Genomic DNA, 23,729 nt, shown 5'->3' on the forward strand with positions numbered 1-23,729 from the left:
GCTCCCATCGCCCCCCTCGCTCCCATCGCCCCCCTCGCTCCCATCGCCCCCTCGCTCCCATCGCCCCCTCGCTCCCATCTCCCCCTCGCTCCCATCTCCCCCTCGCTCCCATCTCCCCCTCGCTCCCATCTCCCCCTCGCTCCCATCTCCCCCTCGCTCCCATCGCCCCCTCGCTCCCATCGCCCCCTCGCTCCCATCTCCCTACTCGCTCCCATCTCCCTACTCGCTCCCATCTCCCTACTCGCTCCCATCTCCCTACTCGCTCCCATCTCCCTACTCGCTCCCATCTCCCTACTCGCTCCCATCTCCCTACTCGCTCCCATCTCCCTACTCGCTCCCATCTCCCTACTCGCTCCCATCTCCCTACTCGCTCCCATCTCCCTACTCGCTCCCATCTCCCTACTCGCTCCCATCTCCCTACTCGCTCCCATCTCCCTACTCGCTCCCATCTCCCTACTCGCTCCCATCTCCCTACTCGCTCCCATCTCCCTACTCGCTCCCATCTCCCTACTCGCTCCCATCTCCCTACTCGCTCCCATCTCCCTACTCGCTCCCATCTCTCCCTCGCCTCCCCCTCCCCCTGATCCACCTGCTACCCTCCCCATTCACCATCCCCACTTCTCTCCCCACCCCCCCCCCCCCCCACCCCCCCGCTCGTGTGTCCCCCCGCTTGCCGTCCCCTCGCCCCCTGCTTGATTCTCCACCAGGTTGAGGCGTTCTGAGGGACCTGTAAGTAAGGGTGGCCAACCTGTGTTGATTAAAACAAGCCAGTTGCATTTTTACCTGTCTCTGTGTCTGTGTCTTGCTTCTGTTGTTAAAAAGTGTTTCTAATTTCCTGGGGCAAAACTCCCAAACAGACACATTACTACCCTAACCAGACTGTCAGCACTGAGGGAGTGCCGCACTGTCAGAGAGTCAGTATTGAGGGAGTGCCGCACTGTCAGAGGGTCAGTGCTGAGGGAGTGCCGCACTGTCAGAGGGTCAGTACTGAGGGAGTGCCGCACTGTCAGAGAGTCAGTATTGAGGGAGTGCCGCACTGTCAGAGGGGAGGGTCAGTGCTGAGGGAGTGCCCCACTGTGAGAGGGTCAGTACTGAGGGTGTGCCGCACTGTCAGTGGGTCAGTACTGAGGGAGTGCCGCACTGTCAGAGGGTCAGTGCTGAGGGAGCGCTGCACTGTCAGAGGATCAGTACTGAGGGAGTGCTGCACTGTCAGAGGGTCAGTACTGAGGGAGTGCTGCACTGTCAGAGGGTCAATACTGCACTGTCAGAGGGTCAGTACTAGGGAGCGCCGCAGTGTCAGAGGGTCAGTGCTGAGGGAGCGCCGCACTGTCAGAGGGTCAGTACTGATGGAGTGCCGCACTGTCAGAGGGTCAGTACTGAGGGAGTGCCGCACTGTCAGAGGGTCAGTACTGAGGGAGTGCCGCACTGTCAGAGGGTCAGTACTGAGGGAGTGCCGCACTGTCAGAGGGTCAGTACTGAGGGAGCGCCGCACTGTCAGAGGGTCAGTACTGAGGGAGTGCCGCACTGTCAGGGGGTCAATACTGAGGGAGTGCCGCACTGTCAGAGGAGCAGTACTGAGGGAGCGCCGCACTGTCAGAGGAGCAGCGCCGAGGGAGTGCCGCACTGTCAGAGGGGCAGTACAGAGGCAGTGCTGCACTGTCAGAGGGTCAGTACTGAGGGAGTGCCGCACTGTCAGAGGAGCAGCGCCGAGGGAGTGCCGCACTGTCAGAGGGTCAGTACTGAGGGAGCGCCGCACTGTCAGAGGGTCAGTACTGAGGGAGTGCCGCACTGTCAGGGGGTCAATACTGAGGGAGTGCCGCACTGTCAGAGGAGCAGTACTGAGGGAGCGCCGCACTGTCAGAGGAGCAGCGCCGAGGGAGTGCCGCACTGTCAGAGGGGCAGTACAGAGGCAGTGCTGCACTGTCAGAGGGTCAGTACTGAGGGAGTGCCGCACTGTCAGAGGAGCAGCGCCGAGGGAGTGCCGCACTGTCAGAGGGTCAGTACTGAGGGAGTGCCGCACTGTCAGAGGGTCAGTACTGAGGGAGTGCCGCACTGTCAGAGGGTCAGTACTGAGGGAGTGCCGCACTGTCAGAGGGTCAGTACTGAGGGAGTGCCGCACTGTCAGAGGGTCAGTACCGAGGGAGTGCTGCACTGTCAGAGGGTCAGTACCGAGGGAGTGCGGGGACTTCCAGTTGCGGCGATGCGGAGCTAAGCCGCACATTTCGGCGGCTCCCGCTAGAATGGACGTTTGGGCTCTCCAGAGGAGCCCCAACGGAAATTTTTCGATGACTTCCCGTGTGGAACGTGAGAGCAAGGTCCCCCTTCCATCGCATATGGAGTGGACCAGAAGTGGAGCGGTCAAAAAAGCGGTTTTGCAGCAGCGAAAGAAGCGAGAGAGAAAAAAGCAAGATGGCGGAGGGCGGAGATCGAGCAGCATGGGGGCCGGAGCAGCAGGAGTTTCTCAGGCGCTGCGTGGAGGAGATTAAGAAAGAGGTGCTGGCGCCACTGCTGACGGCGATCGAGGGGCTGAAGGAGACCCAGAAGGCCCAAGGGGCAGCGATCCGAGAGGTGCGGGAAAAAGCCGCCGAGAACGAGGACGAGATCTTGGGCCTGGCGGTGAGGGTGGAGGCGCACGAGGCGCTGCACAAGAGGTGGGCGGAAAGATTCGAGGACCTGGAGAACCAGTCGAGAAGGAAGAATGTTTGGATTCTGGGTCTCCCTGAAGGGGTGGAGGGGCCCGATGCCGGGGCATATGTGAGCACGATGCTCCATTCGCTGATGGGCGCGGGAGCCTTCCCGAGGCCCCTGGAGCTAGATGGGGCTCATCGGGTCCTGGCGAGGAGACCCAAGGCCAACAAGTCGCCAAGGGCGGTAGTGGTGAGGTTCCATCGATTCGTGGACAGAGAGTGTGTCCTGAGATGGGCCAAGAAAGAGCGGAGCAGCAGGTGGGAGAATACGGTGATCCAAATCTATCAGGACTGGCGCGCGGAGATGGCAAAGAAGAGAGCTGGTTTTAATCGGGCCAAGGCGGTGCTCCATCGGAAGGGGTGAGGTTCGGAATGCTGCAGCCAGCGCGATTGTGGGTCACATTTCAGGATCGACACCACTACTTTGAAACGCCTGAAGAGGCTTGGACCTTTATACAAACTGAAAAGTTGGACTCAAACTGAGGGTCTGTGGTTGTGGGGGGGATGGCGGATGTATACAGGGTTTTAACTATGCGTAGGGAATGTTCCACGGGTTGGGCGATGGATGGGGATGGGGGAAGAGATCTGATGGGGAGACTGTGGGGAATGTGGGCGCCGGTGCTGGAGGGAGGGGAGGCCCGGGGATGGGGGAATTGGGATAAGGGCGCACAGGAGCTGCGCCAGAGGGGGTGGGGCTGGCTCAGGAAAGCGCGGGCTTTTTCCCGCGTTAGGGAAGGATGGAGGGGGGGATGGAGGAGCGCAAGGAGGAGGAGGGATTTCCACACGGGGGGTGGGGGGGGGGTCAATGGGACGGCGGGGGAGGCCGGGGTCAGCAAGAGTCAGCTGACTTACGGGAGTGTTATGGGGGGAGCAAAAGAGCTACATACGGATCTAACGGGGGGGAGGGGGGCAGAATAGGGTTGCTGCTGCATTGGCCGAGGGGGAACTGAAAACAGAGGAGGTGGTCGGGGCGGGGGGCCCCCGTCTGGGGGACTGGAAGGTACGGGAGGCGCGGGCACGGGACTGGCCTAGAAAAGGAGATGGCTAGTTGGCAGGGGGGCGGGGGCGGGCGGGGTGAGAAGGCCCCCAATCCGGCTGATAACCTGTAATGTGAGGGGCCTGAATGGGCCGGTTAAGAGGGCCCGAGTGTTTGCGCACTTAAAGGGACTGAAGGCAGACATGGTCATGCTTCAGGAGACACATTTGAAGGTGGCAGACCAGGTCAGGTTAAGAAAGGGATGGGTAGGACAGGTGTTCCATTTGTGGCTGGATGCGAAGAATAGAGGGGTTGCAATACTGGTGGGGAGGCGGATGTCGTTTGAGGCCAAGAACATAGTAGCGGACAATGGAGGTCGATACGTGATGGTGAGCGGTAAGTTGCAGGGGACATGGGTGGTATTGGTAAACGTATACGCCCCGAACTGGGACGATGCTGGATTTATGAAGCGTATGTTGGGGCGCATTCCGGACCTGGAGGTAGGAAGCTTGATAATGGAGGGGGGGGATTTTAACACGGTGTTGGACCCAGCACTGGACCGCTCCAGATCTAAGACGGGGAAGAGGCCGGCTGCGGCCAAGGGCTTAGGGGGTTTATGGACCAGATGGGGGGAGTGGATCCGTGGAGATTTGCTAGGCCCCATGCCAGGGAATTTTCTTTTTTCTCCCACGTACACAAAGCCTAGTCACGGATAGATTTTTTTGTTCTGAGCAGGGCGCTGATCCCGAAAAGTGGAGGGAACGAAGTATCCGGCCATAACCATCTCGGACCACGCCCCGCATTGGGTGGAACTGGAGTTGGGAGAGGAGAGGGACCAACGCCCGCTGTGGAGGTTGGATGTGGGATTACTGGCAGATGAGGAGGTGTGCGGGAGGGTACGGGGGTGCATTGAAAGGTATTTGGAGGCCAACGACAACGGGGAGGTGCAGGTGGGGGTAGTAAAGGAGGCGTTGAAGGCGGTGGTCAGGGGAGAGTTAATCTCCATCAGGGCTCACAGGGAGAAGAGAGAGGGGAGGGAGAGGTTGGTGGGGGAGATCTTAAGGGTGGACAGGAAATATGCAGAGGCCCCTGAAGAGGGACTACTTAGGGAGAGGCAAAGTCTCCAGACGGAATTCGACCTGTTGACCACCAGGAAGGCAGAGGCACAGTGGAGGAAAGCACAGGGGGCGACGTACGAGTATGGGAGAAGGCGAGCCGGATGCTGGCACATCAGCTCCGTGAGAGGATGGCAGCGAGGGAGATAGGTGGAGTCAAGGATGGCAGGGGAACTACGGTGCGGAGTGCGGTGAAAGTAAATGAGGCATTTAAGGCCTTTTATGAGGAGCTGTACAGATCTCAGCCCCTAGCGGGGGAAGAGGGGATGTGACGATTCTTGGACCAATTGAGGTTCCCAAGGGTGGAGGAGCAGGAGGTGGCTGGTATGGGGGCGCCAATTGGGTTGGACGAGCTGATTAAAGGACTGGGGAGCATGCAGGCGGGGAAGGCCCCGGGACCAGATGGGTTCCCGGTTGGGTTTTACAGGAAGTATGTGGACCTGTTAGTCCCGTTGCTGGTGAGGACTTTCAATGAGGCAAGGGAGGGGGGGACCCTGCCCCCGACAATGTCCGGGGCGAGGATTTCTTTGATCCTGAAGCAAGACAAGGACCCACTGCAATGTGGGTCGTATAGGCCGATTTCACTCCTTAATGTGGACGCTAAGTTGCTGGTAAAAGTGCTGGCTACAAGAATTGAGGACTGTGTCCCGGGGGTGATTCACGAGGACCAGACGGGATTTGTAAAGGGCAGGCAGATAAACACCAATGTGCGGCGGCTCCTAAACGTGATAATGATGACATCGGTGGAGGGAGAGGTGGAGATAGTGGCAGCTATGGACGCGGAGAAGGCCTTTGACCGAGTGGAGTGGGAGTATCTCTGGTAAGTTGCGGAGGTTTGGGTTTGGGGAGGGGTTTATCAGTTGGCTCCTATATAGAGCCCCGGTGGCGAGTGTGGTTACAAATCGGTGGAGGTCGGAGTATTTTTGGCTGTATTGAGGGACGAGGCAGGTTGTTTGTTTGCATTAGCAGTTGAGCCTTTGGCCATGGCATTAAGGGAGTCCAGGAAATGGAGGGGGGTCGTCCGAGGGGGAGAGGAGCATCGGGTGTCGTGGTTGCGGACGACCTGTTGCTGTGTGTGGCAGATCCAGTGGAGGGGATGGTGGATGTCAAGCGGATCCTAAGGGAGTTTGGGGACTTCTGGGGCTATAAGCTCAATGTAGGGAAAAGTGAGCTCTTCGTGGTGCATCCAGGGGACCAGGGAAGAGTGATAGACGACCTACCGTTGAGGGCGGAAAGGAGCTTTCGGTACTTGGGGATCCAGGTAGCTAGGAGTTGGGGGGCCCTGCACAAACTTAATTTGACGTGGCTGGTGGAGCAGATGGAGGAGGACTTCAAACGATGGGATATGTTGCCACTCTCGCTAGCGGGCAGAGTACAGTTGATTAAAATGATGGTCCTCCCGAGGTTTCTTTTTGTGTTCCAGTGCCTTCCTATTATGATTACCGAGGCCTTTTTTAAGAGGGTAGGCAGGAGCATCATGGGTTTTCTGTGGGCAAACAGGACCCCGAGGGTAAGGAGGGGGTTTCTGGAGCGTAGTAGGGACAGAGGAGGGCTGGCGTTGCCGAATCTGGGTGGCTACTATTGGGCAGCCAACGTGGCGATGATCCGTAAGTGGGTAATAGAGGGAGAGGGGGCGGCATGGAAGAGGTTGGAGATGGTGTCCTGCAAAGGAACAAGCCTGACGGCGCTGGTGATGGCACCGCTGCCGCTCTCACTGACTAGGTACACCACGGGCCCGGTGGTGGCGGCAACGCTAAAGATCTGGGGGCAGTGGAGACGGCACAGGGGTGCGATGGGAGCCTCGGTGTGGTCCCCGATCGGAGACAACCATCGGTTTGTCCCGGGAAGGATGGAGGTGGGGTTTCAGAGCTGGCATCGGGCAGGGATCAGGAGGATGGGGGACCTGTTTATAGATGGGACGTTTGCGAGCCTAGGGGCGCTGGAGGGGGCGGCATGGAAGAGAAGTTTGAGATACCCCCGGGAAATGCTTTCAGGTACATGCAGGTGAGGGCGTTTGTGAGGCGGCAGGTGAGGGAATTCCCGTTGCTCCCGGCACATGGGATTCAGGACAGGGTGATTTCGGGTGTATGGGTCGGAGAGGGCAAGGTGTCGGCGATATATCAGGAGATGAAAGAAGAGGAGGAGGCTTTGGTAGAGGAGCTGAAGGGCAAATGGGAGGAGGAGTTGGGGGAGGAGATTGAAGAGGGTCTGTGGGCTGATGCCCTGAGTAGGGTTAATTCCTCCTCCTCATGTGCCAGGCTTAGCCTGATACAGTTTCAGGTAATTCACAGAGCGCATATGACAGGGGTGAGATTGAGTAGGTTCTTTGGGGTGGAGGACAGATGTGGGAGGTGCTCGGGAAGCCCGGCGAATCACGTCCACATGTTCTGGTCGTGCCCGGCACTGGAAGGGTTTTGGAGGGGTTTCGCGAGGACTATGTCTAAGGTGGTGAAAGTCCGGGTCAAGCCAAGTTGGGGGCTGGCACTATTTGGGGTGGCGGACGAGCCGGGAGTGCAGGAGGCCGGTATCCTGGCCTTTGCGTCCCTGGTAGCCCGGCGGAGGATCTTGCTATTATGGAAGGACGTGAAGCCCCCCAGTGTGGAAGCCTGGATAAATGAGATGGCAGGGTTCATCACGCTGGAGAGGATAAAGTTTGCCCTGAGAGGGTCTGTGCTGGGGTTCTTTAGGAAGTGGCAACCGTTCCTGGACTATCTCGCGGAGCGTTAGATGGAGGTTGGTCAGCAGCAACCCAGGGAGCGGGGGGTGTCTCTTTCGGGGGGAGGGGGGTATATGGGTGGGCAGGGAAAGGGTTTTTTCCTAGGGGCACTTGAAAAAGGAAAAACATAAACATGGGAAAGTCAATATGTGCGGGAGGAACCCGTTGCACAAGTTCTGTATTATGTGGGATTGATATGTTTATGTCTTGTTTGGTTCCTTCTCTTTTCTTTTTTGTTACCGGGGGGGGGGGGGTTTAAATGGTTGAAAATTTTTGAATAGACAATTTAAAAAAAAAAAAGTACTGAGGGAATGCCGCACTGTCAGAGGGTCAGTACTGAGGGAGTGCCGCACTGTCAGAGGGTCAGTACTGAGGGAGTGCCGCACTGTCAGAGGGTCAGTACTGAGGGAGTGCTGCAATGTCAGAGGGTCAGTACTGAGGGAGTGCCGCACTGTCAGAGGGTCAGTACTGAGGGAGTGCCGCACTGTTAGACGGTCAGTACTGAGGGAGTGCCGCACTGTCAGAGGGTCAGTGCTGAGGGAGTGCCGCACTGTCGGAGGGTCAGTACTGAGGGAGTGCCGCACTGTCAGAGGGTCAGTACTGAGGGAATGCCGCACTGTCGGAGGGTCAGTACTGAGGGAGTGCCGCACTGTCAGAGGGTCAGTACTGAGGGAGTGCTGCACTGTCAGAGGGTCAGTGCTGAGGGAGTGCCGCACTGTCAGAGGGTCAGTACTGAGGGAGTGCTGCACTGTCAGAGGGTCAGTGCTGAGGGAGTGCCGCACTGTCAGAAGGTCAGTACTGAGGGAGTGCTGCACTGTCAGAGGGTCAGTACTGAGGGAGTGCCGCACTGTCAGCGGGTCAGTGCTGAGGGAGTGCTGCACTGTCAGAGGGTCAGTACTGAGGGAGTGCCGCACTGTCAGAGGGTCAGTACTGAGGGAGTGCTGCACTGTCAGAGGGTCAGTACTGAGGGAGTGCCGCACTGTCAGTGGGTCAGTACTGAGGGAGTGCTGCACTGTCAGAGGGTCAGTACTGAGGGAGTGCCGCACTGTCAGAGGGTCAGTACTGAGGGAGTGCCGCACTGTCAGAGGGTCAGTACTGAGGGAGTGCCGCACTGTCAGAGGATCAGTACTGAGGGAGTGCTGCACTGTCAGAGGGTCAGTACTGAGGGAGTGCCGCACTGTCAGTGGGTCAGTACTGAGGGAGTGCTGCACTGTCAGAGGGTCAGTACTGAGGGAGTGCCGCACTGTCAGAGGGTCAGTACTGAGGGAGTGCCGCACTGTCAGAGGGTCAGTACTGAGGGAATGCCGCACTGTCGGAGGGTCAGTACTGAGGGAGTGCCGCACTGTCAGAGGGTCAGTACTGAGGGAGTGCTGCACTGTCAGAGGGTCAGTGCTGAGGGAGTGCCGCACTGTCAGAAGGTCAGTACTGAGGGAGTGCTGGACTGTCAGAGGGTCAGTACTGAGGGAGTGCCGCACTGTCAGCGGGTCAGTGCTGAGGGAGTGCTGCACTGTCAGAGGGTCAGTACTGAGGGAGTGCCGCACTGTCAGAGGGTCAGTACTGAGGGAGTGCTGCACTGTCAGAGGGTCAGTACTGAGGGAGTGCCGCACTGTCAGAGGGTCAGTACTGAGGGAGTGCCGCACTGTCGGAGGGTCAGTACTGAGGGAGTGCCGCACTGTCAAGAGGGTCAGTATTGAGGGAGTGTCGCACTGTCAGAGGGTCAGTACTGAGGGAGTGCTGCACTGTCAGAGGGTCAGTACTGAGGGAGTGCCGGGTCGGAGAATGGCCGTTGGCCGCCGTGAATCTCGCCCCCGCCGAAGTCTCCGGTACCGGAGATTGGGCGGGAATCGGGCCGCGCCGGTTGGCGGGCCCCCCCGCTCAATTCTCCAGCCCGGATGGGCCGAAGTCCCGCCAAGAAATTGCCTGTCCCGCCGGCGTAAATTAAAGTAGGTATTTACCGGCGGGACAAGGCCCGCGATCGGGGCCCACCGATCCGCGGGCGGGCCTGTGCCGTGGGGGCACTCTTTCCCTTCCGCCTCCGCCACGGCCTCCACCGAGGCGGAAGTGACTTTCCCCACTGTGCATGCGTGGGAAACTGTCAGTGGCCGCTGACGCTCCCGCGCATGCACCGCCCCGAATGTCATTTCCACGCCAGCTGGTGGGGCAACAAACGCCATTTCCGCCAGCTGGCGGGGCGGAAATCCCTCCGGCGTCGGCCTAGCCCCTCAATGTTGGGGCTCGGCCCCCAAAGATGCGGAGCATTCCGCACCTTTGGGGCGGCGCGATGCCCGTCTGATTGGCGCCGTTTTGGGCGCCAGTCGGCGGACATCGCGCCGTTGGGAGAGAATTTCGCCCCAGATACTTTAATTCAATCTGACCACAGGGTCCCTTGCAATTCTCCAATACAGGAACATTGGTGATCACAGCTTTCAGGCAGTCAAATGCCTGTTTAAAGTCCGCTGTCCATTGAAATTTTTGCCGTTTCTTTAACAAGTCCATCAGTGAAGTAATCACGCCACAAAACTTTTGCACAAATGTTCGATCAAATCCACTCATGCTAAGAAATCGCATTATTTCCCTTCGTCTTGAGGGTATCGGAATCTCCGCAAGGAAAGTGATTCGGGCTTCTCCAAATTCACTTGCGGCCATCACCAAGCCCGCCACCTGAAGTCGATCGAAGAACTCCACACGATGTTTTAAATGTTCTTTCCATGACTGGAAGTTGGAAATAAAAGCAGTTTGCCCCACTTTCTCAAACGTGGGATAGGGTAAAAGTCCATTCTTGTAACTGCATTCACCTTTCGATAGTCCACACACAACCGTTGGGTACCGTCTGGTTTAGGTACCATCACTATGGGTGAGCACCATTGGCTGCAACCCACTTCAATTATGCCATTCTTCAGCATACTCTCAATCTCTCTGTTAACCTGTGCCAATTTTAAAGGATTAAGTCTGTATGGATGTTGTTTGATAGGAACAGCATTTCCCACATCTACATCATGTATAGCCATTTTAGTACTTCCCAATTTATCGCTACAAACTTGCCCATGTGATATCAATAACTTTCAGGTCAGTTCATTTTTAATCTGGAAGGTAACTTAACAATTCATCCCAATTTTTAAGAACATCCTCATTTTCCAATTTAATTTGAGGTATGTCAAATTCACAGTCATCTGGATTTGGTTTGTCACTTTGCGTTAGAATCATTAAAACCTTTTTCTCTCCTTTCCTTTCAAAGTACCTTTTAAGCATATTCACATGACACACTCGGTGAGTCTTCTATCTGGTGTTTTTACCACATAATTCACCTCACTTAATTTCCTTTCAATCTGATACGGTCCACAAAACCTAGCTTTTAAAGGTTCACCTACCACTGGTAACAACACTAAAACTTTATCCCCACTGGCAAAACTACGAATGTTGGATTTCTTGTCCGCTACCCGTTTCATCACATTTTGTGCAACTTTCAAATGTTGTCTCGCCAATTCACCTGCTCTATTTAATCGTTGCCTAAAATTTGACACGTAATCCAATAGTGTAATTTCCGATTTCTCACCCACCCATTTTTCTTTAATCAATTTAAGTGGTCCTCTTACCTCATGACCAAAAATTAGTTCAAAAGGACTGAATTTGGTGGACTCATTGGGTGCATCCCTTGCGTCTGCCAATTTTAACTGATTTTCATGTTTCAGAGCCATTTTCCGAAGTTCAAACTCTCTTTTTCCCTTTCCTCTCTTATCTCTTTGTTTGTTTCTTCTCTCTCCTTTTCTTTTTCCTCTCTATCTCTTTCTTTTTCTATCATTGCATATTCAAGCCGCTTTAATTCTTTTTCATGTTCAAGTTGCTTTAATTCTTTTTCATGTTCAAATTGCTGAATCTGGAACTGGAGCTTTGCCTTATCTAATGAGTCAGAATGTATCACAGGCAAACGTAAATGTGCAGATACCGCGTTAAGTACCTCATCTTTTTGTATTTTGCTAGGCAGTGTTAACTGCAATGCTTTTGCCAGACCTAACGGTCTGTTTTTAGCCTCTGTCAGTAAGGTATCACGTGTTAACGTGTCCACCCCCAAAAACTTCTGAGCCTCTGAAAGAGCCATTGTTCACAACACTCTCCCCACTTAAACTAAAATACCACACCGGAAAAGCCACAATCCTTCACTGTCTTTAAGTTCACAAAAGCTAATCCAAGCGTTAGACTTTTATCCCGGACGAGCCCCCAGTTGTTATGGGCGAGGCGTTTTCAGAACCCCAAAATGTATCATGGAATCACATGACACTTTTGACTCGTTTGCTTCATTCTGGATCACAACCTCTTCACCTTCGACAACAAGTTCGTCATCCAGACACACAAACAGCCATGGGGACCAAATTCGCACCCCAATACACCAACATCTTCATGCACCAGTTCAAACAAGACCTCCACACCACACAGGACCTTCAACCGAACGTTATACAGCAGATACATCGATGCCATTTATTTCCTTTGGACCAAATACGAAGAATCACTGAAACGACTGCACGTTGGCATCAGTAAGTTCCATCCCACCATCAGACTCGCCAAGGACTACGCTCCAGAATCGGTTGCATTCTTGGACACAATCATCTCCATCAAGGACGGTCACCTCAGCACTTCGCTTTACTGCAAGCCCACGGATAACCTCACGATGCTCCACTTCTCCAGCTTCCACCCTAAACACATTAAAGAAGCCATCCCCTATGGACAAGCGCTCCGTATACACAGGATCTGCTCAGACAAGGAGGAGCGTAACAGACATCTACAGATGCCGATGTAAGAATGGGATATGGCGCTCGACTCATCGATCCGACCGTTCCAACGCGCCACAGCAAAAAAAACGCACCATCCTCCTCAGAAGACAAACACAGGACATAAACGACAGAGTACCCTTCGTCATCCAGTACTTCCCCGGATCAGGGAGACTATGACATCTTCGCAGCCTTCAACACGTCATCGATGAAGACGAACATTTTACCAGGGCCATCCCCACACCCCCACTACTTGCCTTCAAACAACCGCGTAACCTCAAACAGACATTGTTTGCAGTAAAACTACCCAGCTTTCAGGAGAACAGCGACCATGACACCACACAACCCAGCCATTGCAACCTCTGTATGACGTGCCAGATCATCGACATGGATACCACCATTACACGTGAGAATACCACCATTACACGTGAGAACACCACCCACCAGGGTGCGATTCGGCCAGCATTGTCTATGCTGCAGGAAAGGATGTCCCAAAGCATGGTACATTGGCGAGACCATGCAGACGCTGCGACAACGGATGAACGGATATTGCCCGACAATCGCCAGGCCGAATGTTCCCTTCCAGTCGGGGAACACTTCAGCAGTCAAGGGCATTCAGCCTCTGATCTCCGGGTAAGCGTTCTCCAAGGCAGCCTTCAGGACGCGCGACAACGCAGAATCGTTGAGCAGAAACTTGATAGCCAGGTTCCGCACACATGAGTACGGCCTCAACCGGGACCTTGGATTCATGTTTCATTACATTCACCCCCCCCACCATCTGGCCTGCGAAATCCTGCCAACTGTTCTGGCTTGAGACAATTCACACCTCTTTAACCTGTGATTATCCCTCCAAGTTGCACAGTCTGGACCTGTAAAGAATTACCTGCAAAGACTCTCATTCAAAGTATCATCTCGCATCATTGTCTATGTGTTTGTGGAACCCACCTCTTCATTCACCTGAGGAAGGAGCTGCGCTCCGAAAGCTAGTGATTCGAAATAAACCTGTTGGACTTTAACCTGGTGTTGTAAGACTTCTTACTGTAATAACAGTGTCCAAAAGGTTAGGTGGGCTTCGGGAATAGGATCGGGGCGTGCGCCTAGGTCAGGGACTCTTTCCAAGGGTCCGTGCAGACATGATGAGCCGACTTGCCTCCTGCATTATAAAGAGTCTATCGGTGAGGTGTATGCCCGAAAGATTTGAAAATCATATGGCCTCCATCACCGACACACAGTGGCAGCCGTGTGTACCAGCTACAAGATGCACTGCAGCAACTCACCAAGGCCCCTTAGGCAGCACCTCCCAAACCCACGCCCTCTACCATCTAGAAGGACAAGAGCAGCAGATACCTGGGACCCCCACCACCTGGAGGCTCCCCTCCGAGCCCCTCACCATCCCCACTCGGGAATATATCGTCCATTCCTTCACTGTCGCAAAATCCCAGAACTCCCTCCCTAAAAGCACAGTGGGTGTACCTACATCACACGGGAATTGCAGCGGGTTCCAGAAGGCAGCTCACCCACCACCTTCTCAAGGGGCAATTAGGGATAATTAGTGACCCTCATATCCTGTGAACAAATTTAATACAAATTCAGGAAGCAGAGACAGCAGTTTGGAAAATATCAATCCCATTTATTGATGAGGCAGTGTTCCACCATTTCAGACTGGGAGATCCGTGATGTGGCCCCTGTACAGGCGAAGCATAATTCAAAGAAAGGTTTTTGTTAAAGGTGCAGAATCTCTTCAGGGTCGGCAGCAATGGGTTACAGGCCATGTCCTTGAGTTTGAACCCAGACAGCCCAAGATCAAGGTGTTCCTTGTCAATGTACTGAGGGCACAGGGTACCTGAGATTCAATACTCATCTGGACCGAGCATCAGAGGATGGACCTGGTAATGAGGAAATGGCATGGAGTCAGTGTAGCGGGAGCTTTACTCTGTATCTAACCCCATGCTGTACCTGTGCTGGGAGTGTTTGATGGGGACAGTGTAGAGGGAGCTTTACTCTGTATCTAACCCCATGCTGTACCTGTCCTGGGAGTGTTTGATGGGGACAGTGTAGAGGGAGCTTTACTCTATCTAACCCCGTGCTGTATCTGTCCTGGGAGTGTTTGATGGGGACAGTGTAGAGGGAGCTTTACTCTGTATCTAACCCCGTGCTGTACCTGTCCTGGGAGTGTTTGATGGGGACAGTGTAGAGGGAGCTTTACTCTGTATCTAACCCCGTGCTGTATCTGTCCTGGGAGTGTTTGATGGGGCAGTGTAGAGGGAGCTTTACTCTGTACCTAACCCCGTGCTGTACCTGTCCTGGGAGTGTTTGATGGGGGCAGTGTCGAGGGAGCTTTACTCTGTATCTAACCCCATGCTGTACCTGTCCTGGGAGTGTTTGATGGGGACAGTGTAGAGGGAGCTTCACTCTGTATCAAACCCCGTGCTGTACCTGTCCTGGGAGAGTTTGATGGGGACAGTGTAGAGGGAGCTTTACTCTGTATCTAACCCCGTGCTGTACTTGTCCTGGGAGTGTTTGATGGGGACAGTGTAGAGGGAGCTTTACTCTGTACCTAACCCCGTGCTGTACCTGTCCTGGGAGTGTTTGATGGGGACTGTGTAGAGGGAGCTTTACTCTGTATCTAACCCCGTGCTGTACCTGTCCTGGGAGTGTTTGATGGGGACAGTGTAGAGGGAGCTTTACTCTGTATCTAACCCCGTGCTGTACCTGTCCTGGGAGTGTTTGATGGGGACTGTGTAGAGGGAGCTTTACTCTGTATCTAACCCCGTGCTGTACCTGTCCTGGGAGTGTTTGATGGGGACAGTGTAGAGGGAGCTTTACTCTGTATCTAACCCCGTGCTGTACCTGTCCTGGGAGTGTTTGATGTGGACAGTGTAGAGGGAGCTTTACTCTGTATCTAACCCCGTGCTGTACCTGTCCTGGGAGTGTTTGATGGGGACAGTGTAGAGGGAGCTTTACTCTGTATCTAACCCCGTGCTGTACCTGTCCTGGGAGTGTTTGATGTGGACAGTGTAGAGGGAGCTTTACTCTGTATCTAACCCCGTGCTGTACCTGTCCTGGGAGTGTTTGATGGGGACAGTGTAGAGGGAGCTTTACTCTGTATCTAACCCCGTGCTGTACCTGTCCTGGGAGTGTTTGATGTGGACAGTGTAGAGGGAGCTTTACTCTGTATCTAACCCCGTGCTGTACCTGTCCTGGGAGTGTTTGATGTGGACAGTGTAGAGGGAGCTTTACTCTGTATCTAACCCCGTGCTGTACCTGTCCTGGGAGTGTTTGATGGGGACAGTGTAGAGGGAGCTTTACTCTGTATCTAACCCCGAGCTGTACCTGTCCTGGGAGCGTATGATGGGGACAGTGTAGAGGGAGCTTTACTCTGTATCTAACCCCGTGCTGTACCTGTCCTGGGAGTGTATGATGGAGACAGTGTAGAGGGAGCTTTACTCTGTATCTAACCCCGTGCTGTACCTGTCCTGGGAGTGTTTGATGGGGACAGTGTAGAGGGAGCTTTACTCTGTATCTAACCCCGTGCTGTCCCTGTCCCGGGATGTTTGGTGTGTGCCGGGTGCACCGATCCTGATCAGTCTGATTTGTGAAAACAAACAAATAGCAACAAACAGTTTTTTTAAAAATGCGATCCGAGGTTCGGTGCATGAAGCCAGAAGCTCGGCGTGGAATGTCGACGGGTGTTTCAGTCATCCCATTCATCATCAAATTCTTCATCACCTCCCACGTCATCATCCTCATCTGCAAAAGAGATTCACATTTCAAGAACTTCCATTTCTGTCCCCCCTTAACCATCTCAAAGGAATCAAGGTGAAGGGCCGGCACTGACCCTCTGACAGTGCGGCACTCCCTCAGTACTGACCCTCTGACAGTGCAGCACTCCCTCAGTACTGACCCTCTGACAGTGCGGCGCTCCCTCAGTACTGACCCTCTGACAGTGCGGCGCTCCCTCAGTACTGACCCTCTGACAGTGCGGCGCTCCCTCAGTACTGACCCTCTGACAGTGCGGCACTCCCTCAGTACTGACCCTCTGACAGTGCGGCACTCCCTCAGTACTGACCCTCTGACAGTGCAGCACTCCCTCAGTACTGACCCTCTGACAGTGCGGCACTCCCTCAGCACTGACCCTCTGACAGTACAGCACTCCCTCAGTACTGACCCTCTGACAGTGCAGCACTCCCTCAGTACTGACCCTCTGACAGCGCGGCACTCCCTCAGTACTGACCCTCTGACAGTGCAGCGCTCCCTCAGTACTGACCCTCTGACAGTGCGGCACTCCCTCAGTACTGACCCTCTGACAGTGCAGCACTCCCTCAGTACTGACCCTCTGACAGTGCAGCGCTCCCTCAGTACTGACCCTCTGACAGTGCGGCACTCCCTCAGTACTGACCCTCTGACAGTGCAGCGCTCCCTCAGTACTGACCCTCTGACAGTGCGGCACTCCCTCAGTACTGACCCTCTGACAGTGCGGCACTCCCTCAGTACTGACCCTCTGACAGTGCGGCACTCCCTCAGTACTGACCCTCTGACAGTGCGGCACTCCCTCAGTACTGACTCTCTGACAGTGCGGCACTCCCTCAGTACTGACCCTCTGACAGTGCAGCGCTCCCTCAGTACTGACCCTCTGACAGTGCAGCACTCCCTCAGTACTGACCCTCTGATAGTGCAGCACTCCCTCAGTACTGACCCTCTGACAGTGCGGCACTCCCTCAGTACTGACCCTCTGACAGTGCGGTGCTCCCTCAGCACTGACCCTCTGACAGTGCAGCACTCCCTCAGTACTGACCCTCTGACAGTGCAGCACTCCCTCAGTACTGACCCTCTGACAGTGCGGCACTCCCTCAGTACTGACCCTCTGACAGTGCGGCAGTCCCTCAGTCCTGACCCTCTGACAGTGCGGCACTCCCTCAGTACTGACCCTCTGACAGTGCGGCACTCCCTCAGTACTGACCCTCTGACAATGCGGCACTCCCTCAGTACTGACCCTCTGACAGTGCGGCACTCCCTCAGTACTGACCCTCTGACCGTGCGGCGCTCCCTCAGTACTGACCCTCTGACAGTGCGGCACTCCCTCAGTACTGACCCTCTGACAGTGCGGCAGTCCCTCAGTCCTGACCCTCTGACAGTGCGGCACTCCCTCAGTACTGACTCTCTGACAGTGCGGCACTCCCTCAGTACTGACCCTCTGACAGTGCGGCACTCCCTCAGTACTGACCCTCTGACAGTGCAGCACTCCCTCAGTACTGACCCTCTGACAGTGCGGCACTCCCTCAGTACTGACCCTCTGACAGTGCGGCACTCCCTCAGTACTGACCCTCTGACAGTGCGGCAGTCCCTCAGTCCTGACCCTCTGACAGTGCAGCACTCCCTCAGTACTGACCCTCTGACAGTGCGACACTCCCTCAGTACTGACCCTCTGACAGTGCGGCACTCCCTCAGTACTGACCCTCTGACAGTGCGGCACTCCCTCAGTACTGACCCTCTGACAGTGCGGCACTCCCTCAGTACTGACCCTCTGACAGTGCGACACTCCCTCAGTACTGACCCTCTGACAGTGCGGCACTCCCTCAGTACTGACTCTCTGACAGTGCGGCACTCCCTCAGTACTGACCCTCTGACAGTGCGGCACTCCCTCAGTACTGACTCTCTGACAGTGCGGCACTCCCTCAGTACTGACTCTCTGACAGTGCGGCACTCCCTCAGTACTGACCCTCTGACAGTGCAGCACTCCCTCAGTACTGACCCTCTGACAGTGCGGCACTCCCTCAGTACTGACTCTCTGACAGTGCGGCACTCCCTCAGTACTGACTCTCTGACAGTGCGGCACTCCCTCAGTACTGACCCTCTGACAGTGCGGCACTCCCTCAGTACTGACCCTCTGACAGTGCGGCGCTCCCTCAGTACTGACCCTCTGACAGTGCGGCACTCCCTCAGTACTGACCCTCTGACAGTGCGGAGCTCCCTCAGTGCTGACCCTCTGACAGTGCAGCACTCCCTCAGTACTGACCCTCTGACAGTGCGGCACTCCCTCAGTACTGACTCTCTGACAGTGCGGCACTCCCTCAGTACTGACTCTCTGACAGTGCGGCACTCCCTCAGTACTGACCCTCTGACAGTGCAGCACTCCCTCAGTACTGACCCTCTGACAGTGCGGCACTCCCTCAGTACTGACTCTCTGACAGTGCGGCACTCCCTCAGTACTGACTCTCTGACAGTGCGGCACTCCCTCAGTACTGACCCTCTGACAGTGCGGCACTCCCTCAGTACTGACCCTCTGACAGTGCGGCGCTCCCTCAGTACTGACCCTCTGACAGTGCGGCACTCCCTCAGTACTGACCCTCTGACAGTGCGGAGCTCCCTCAGTGCTGACCCTCTGACAGTGCAGCACTCCCTCAGTACTGACCCTCTGACAGTGCAGCACTCCCTCAGTACTGACCCTCTGACAGTGCAGCACTCCCTCAGTACTGACCCTCTGACAGTGCAGCACTCCCTCAGTACTGACCCTCTGACAGTGCGGCGCTCCCTCAGTACTGACCCTCTGACAGTGCAGCACTCCCTCAGTACTGACCCTCTGACAGTGCAGCGCTCCCTCAGTACTGACCCTCTGACAGTGCAGCATTCCCTCAGTACTGACCCTCTGACAGTGCAGCACTCCCTCAGCACTGACCCTCTGACAGTGCGGCACTCCCTCAGTACTGACCCTCTGACAGTGCGGCACTCCCTCAGTACTGACCCTCTGACAGTGCAGCATTCCCTCAGTACTGACCCTCTGACAGTGCGGCACTCCCTCAGTACTGACCCTCTGACAGTGCGGCACTCCCTCAGTACTAACCCCCTGACAGTGCGGCACTCCCTCAGTACTGACCCTCTGACAGTGCGACACTCCCTCAATACTGACCCTCTGACAGTGCGGCACCCCCTCAGTACTGACCCTCTGACAGTGCGGCACTCCCTCAGGACTGACCATCTGACAGTGCGGCACTCCCTCAGTACTGACCCTCTGACAGTGCAGCATTTCCTCAGTACTGACCCACTGACAGTGTGGCACTCCCCCAGTACTGACCCTCTAACAGTGCAGCATTCCCTCAGTACTGACCCTCTGACAGTGCGGAACTCCCTCAGTACTGACCCTCTGACAGTGCAGCACTCCCTCAGTACTGACCCTCTGACAGTGCAGCACTCCCTCAGAACTGACCCTCTGACAGTGCAGCACTCCCTCAGTACTGACCCTCTGACAGTGCAGCATTCCCTCAGTACTGACCCTCTGACAGTGCGGCGCTCCCTCAGTACTGACCCTCTGACAGTGCAGCACTCCCTCAGTACTGACCCTCTGACAGTGCGGAACTCCCTCAGTACTGACCCTCTGACAGTGCAGCACTCCCTCAGTACTGACCCTCTGACAGTGCGGCACTCCCTCAGTACTGACCCTCTGACAGTGCGACACTCCCTCAGTACTGACCCTCTGACAGTGCAGCACTCCCTCAGCAATGAACCTCCCACATTGCAGCACTCCCTCAGTACTGACCCTCTGACAGTGCAGCACTCCCTCAGTACTGACCCTCTGACAGTGCAGCACTCCCTCAGGTCTGACCCTCCGACAGTGCGGCACTTCCTCAGTACTGACCCTCTGACAGTGCCGCACTCCCTCAGTACTGACCCTCTGACAGTGCGGCACTCCTTCAGTACTGACGCTCTGACAGTGCGGCACTCCCTCAGTACTGACCCTCTGACAGTGCAGCACTCCCTCAGCAATGACCCTCCCGCATTGCAGCACTCCCTCAGTACTGACCCTCTGACAGTGCAGCACTCCCTCAGTACTGACCCTCTGACAGTGCAGCACTCCCTCAGGACTGACCCTCCGACAGTGCGGCACTCCCTCAGTACTGACCCTCTGACAGTGCGGCACTCCCTCAGTACTGACCCTCTGTGACTGTGCGGCACACCCTCAGTACTGACCCTCTGACAGTGCGGCGCTCCCTCAGTACTAGCCCTCTGACAGAGCGGCACTCGCTCAGTACTGACCCTCTGACAGTGCGGCAGTCCCTCAGTACTGACCCTCTGTGACTGTGCGGCACACCCTCAGTACTGACCCTCTGACAGTGCGGCACTCCCTCAGTACTGACCCTCCGACAGTGTGGCACTCTCTCAGTGCTGACCCCCTGACAGTGCGGCGCTCGCTCAGTACTGACCCTCTGACAGTGCTGCACTCCGTCAGTACTGACCCTCTGACGTTGCGGCACTCCCTCAGTACTGACCCTCTGACAGTGCGGCACTCCCTCAGTACTGACCCTCGGACAGTGCAGCACTCCCTCAGTACTGACCCTCTGATAGTGCAGCACTCCCTCAGTACTGACCCTCTGACAGTGCAGCACTCCCTCAGTACTGACCGTCTGACGGTGCGGCACTCCCTCAGTACTGACCCTCTGACAGTGCGGCGCTCCCTCAGTACTGACCCTCTGACAGTGCAGCACTCCCTCAGTACTGACCCTCTGACAGTGCGGCACTCCCTCAGCACTGAACCTACGACAGTGCAGCACTCCCTCAGTACTGACCCTCTGACAGTGCTGCACTCCCTCAGGACTAAACCTACGACAGTGCAGCACTCCCTCAGTATTGACCCTCTGACAGTGCAGCACTCCCTCAGTACTGACTCTCTGACAGTGCAGCACTCCCTCAGTACTGACCCTCTGACAGTGCGGCACTCCCTCAGTACTGACCCTTTGATAGTGCAGCACTCCCTCAGTACTGACCCTCTGACGGTGCAGTGCTCACTCTGTACTGACCCTCTGACAGTGCAGCACTCCCTCAGTACTGACCCTCTGACGGTGCGGCGCTCCCTCAGTACTGACCCTCTGACAGTGCAGCACTCCCTCAGTACTGACCCTCTGACAGTGCAGCACTCCCTCAGTACTGACCCTCTGACAGTGCAGCACTCACTCAGCACTGTACCTACGACAGTGCAGCACTCCCTCAGTACTGACCCTCTGACAGTGCAGCACTCCCTCAGTACTGACCCTCTGACAGTGCAGCACTCCCTCAGTACTGACCCTCTGACGGTGCGGCGCTCCCTCAGTACTGACCCTTCCACAGTGCAGCACTCCCTCAGTACTGACTCTCTGACAGTGCAGCACTCCCTCAGTTCTGACCCTCTGACAGTGCAGCACTCCCTCAGTACTGACCCACTGATAGTGCGGCACTCCCTCAGTACTGACCCTCTGACAGTGCGGCACTCCCTCAGTACTGACCCTCTGACAGAGCAGCTCTCCCTCAGTACTGACCCTCTGACAGTGCAGCACTCCCTCAGTACTGACCCTATGACATGCGGCACTCCCTCAGTACTGACCCTCTGACAGTGCAGCACTCCCTCAGTACTGACCCTCTGACAGTGTGGCACTCCCTCAGCACTGACCTTACGACAGTGCGGCGCTCCCTCAGTGCTGACGCTCTGTGACAGTGCGGTGCTCCCTCAGTACTGACCCTCTGATAATGCGGCACTCCCTCAGTACTGACCCTCTGACAGTGCGGCACTCCCTCAGTACTGACCCTCTGACAGTGCGGCACTCCCTCAGTACTGACCCTCTGACAGTGCGGCACTCCCTCAGTACTGACCCTCTGACAGTGCAGCACTCACTCAGCACTGTACCTACGACAGTGCAGCACTCCCTCAGCACTGACCCTCTGACAGTGCAGCACTCCCTCAGTACTGACCCTCTGACAGTGCGGCACTCCCTCAGTACTGACCCTCTGACAGTGCGGCACTCCCTCAGTACTGACCCTCTGACAGTGCAGCACTCACTCAGCACTGTACCTACGACAGTGCAGCACTCCCTCAGTACTGACCCTCTGACAGTGCGGCACTCCCTCAGTACTGACCCTCTGACAGAGCAGCACTCCCTCAGTACTGACCCTCTGACAGTGCAGCACTCCCTCAGTACTGACCCTATGACATGCGGCACTCCCTCATTACTGACCCTCTGACAGTGCAGCACTCCCTCAGTACTGACCCTCTGACAGTGTGGCACTCCCTCAGCACTGACCTTACGACAGTGCGGCGCTCCCTCAGTGCTGACGCTCTGTGATAGTGCGGTGCTCCCTCAGTACTGACCCTCTGACAATGCGGCACTCCCTCAGTACTGACCCTCTGACAGTGCGGCACTCCTTCAGTACTGACCCTCTGACAGTGCGGCACTCCTTCAGTACTGACCCTCTGACAGTGCAGCACTCCCTCAGGACTGACCCTCTGACAGTGCAGCACTCACTCAGCACTGAACCTACGACAGTGTGGTGCTCTGTGTCTTACCTGAGGAGTGAATAACTTTACTTCTCTGTTTCATCACCATCATCAGTGCGCCAACCAGCCCCTGATCTTCTTCCTCAGCTGGCTGAGATCCCTCGGCCCCGTCCGGCACCTAAATCCCGAGAAACACAAAGAAGAGGATTGTTCGGAGCAAGGTGGGTTTTTATTTTAGAGAGGGTTGATGTGGGTTATGATGTCGATGTGGTGTACATAGACCTGCAAAAGGCATTCAACACAATACGGAACAATTGTCGGACGTTATAGCTCATGGAATACAAGTGTTGGGAGCAATATGGATATGGAATTAGCTGAGGGACAGGAAACATGAGTGACCGACACCACACTAACTGCAGAGGTTCAACCAAGTGGTTTATCACCAACATCTCAAGTGGCAACTCAGGATGAGCAACACATTCTGGGCCAGAGCCAGCAATCCCCACGTCTGATGAATTATATGGGCAGAGATTATTGAAGGTGGCAGGACGGGTGGAGAGAGAAGTTAGTAAAGCAGATACTATTCTGGGGGACTTTGTTAACAGGGGCAGAGAGCGAGGAGGTTATACTGAACTTATACGAGATACTAGTTAGACCTCGGCTGGAATATTGTGCACAGTTAGTTCTGGGAGCCACGCTATGGGAAGGATGTGAAGGCTTTGGAAAGAGAGAGCAGGACAGAGAGAGTGAGAAAAGAGAGAAAGAGAGCGAGTTGGGGAATGATTGACGAGAATTGTTCCAGGGATATGGGGACTTTCGACCCGTGGATGGATTGGAGAATCTGGGACTGTTCTCCTTGGGAAGGCTGAGTGAGGATTTGAACGAGGTGTACCAAAATCACGAGGCAGGGGGGGTGGGGTCCGGGACGGAGTGGACAGGGAAAGAAACCATTGCCATTGGGGGGGGGGGGGGGGGGGGGGATCGTGAATCTGACAGGGCCACGGAGAAACTTTCTGACGCAGCGAGCGATTAGGATCCGGGATTGGCGCTGCTGGAGGATGCGGGAGACGCAGGGTCGACTGGAGAGGGAATGGGATTGTAATCCACAGCAGGAAGAATGGGCCGGTTTACTTGCAGAAGGTTGGGAGGAGGATGGGGGGGGGTGGGGGGGGGGGGTGGACTTGCTTATTCGGAGAGCCAGGACACACACACGATGGGCTGAATGGCTCTCT

At 55.7% G+C, this 23,729-nt stretch overlaps 1 protein-coding gene across 1 annotated transcript in view; it reads right to left on the minus strand.

Moving 5' to 3' along the window:
* Window positions 1–15,521: 15,521 nt before the first annotated feature.
* Window positions 15,522–23,729, minus strand: part of LOC140399421 (actin nucleation-promoting factor WAS-like) — a 107,376-nt gene continuing 99,168 nt past the window's right edge. Inside the window, 2 exon segments of the mRNA XM_072488998.1 lie at window positions 15,522–16,007; window positions 22,567–22,675. Coding sequence (XP_072345099.1) covers window positions 15,952–16,007; window positions 22,567–22,675 — 165 coding nt within the window. The 3' untranslated portion in view covers window positions 15,522–15,951.

The sequence above is a fragment of the Scyliorhinus torazame genome, chromosome 22 (assembly GCF_047496885.1).
Source record: "Scyliorhinus torazame isolate Kashiwa2021f chromosome 22, sScyTor2.1, whole genome shotgun sequence".
In the NCBI taxonomy this organism is placed as follows: domain Eukaryota; kingdom Metazoa; phylum Chordata; class Chondrichthyes; order Carcharhiniformes; family Scyliorhinidae; genus Scyliorhinus; species Scyliorhinus torazame.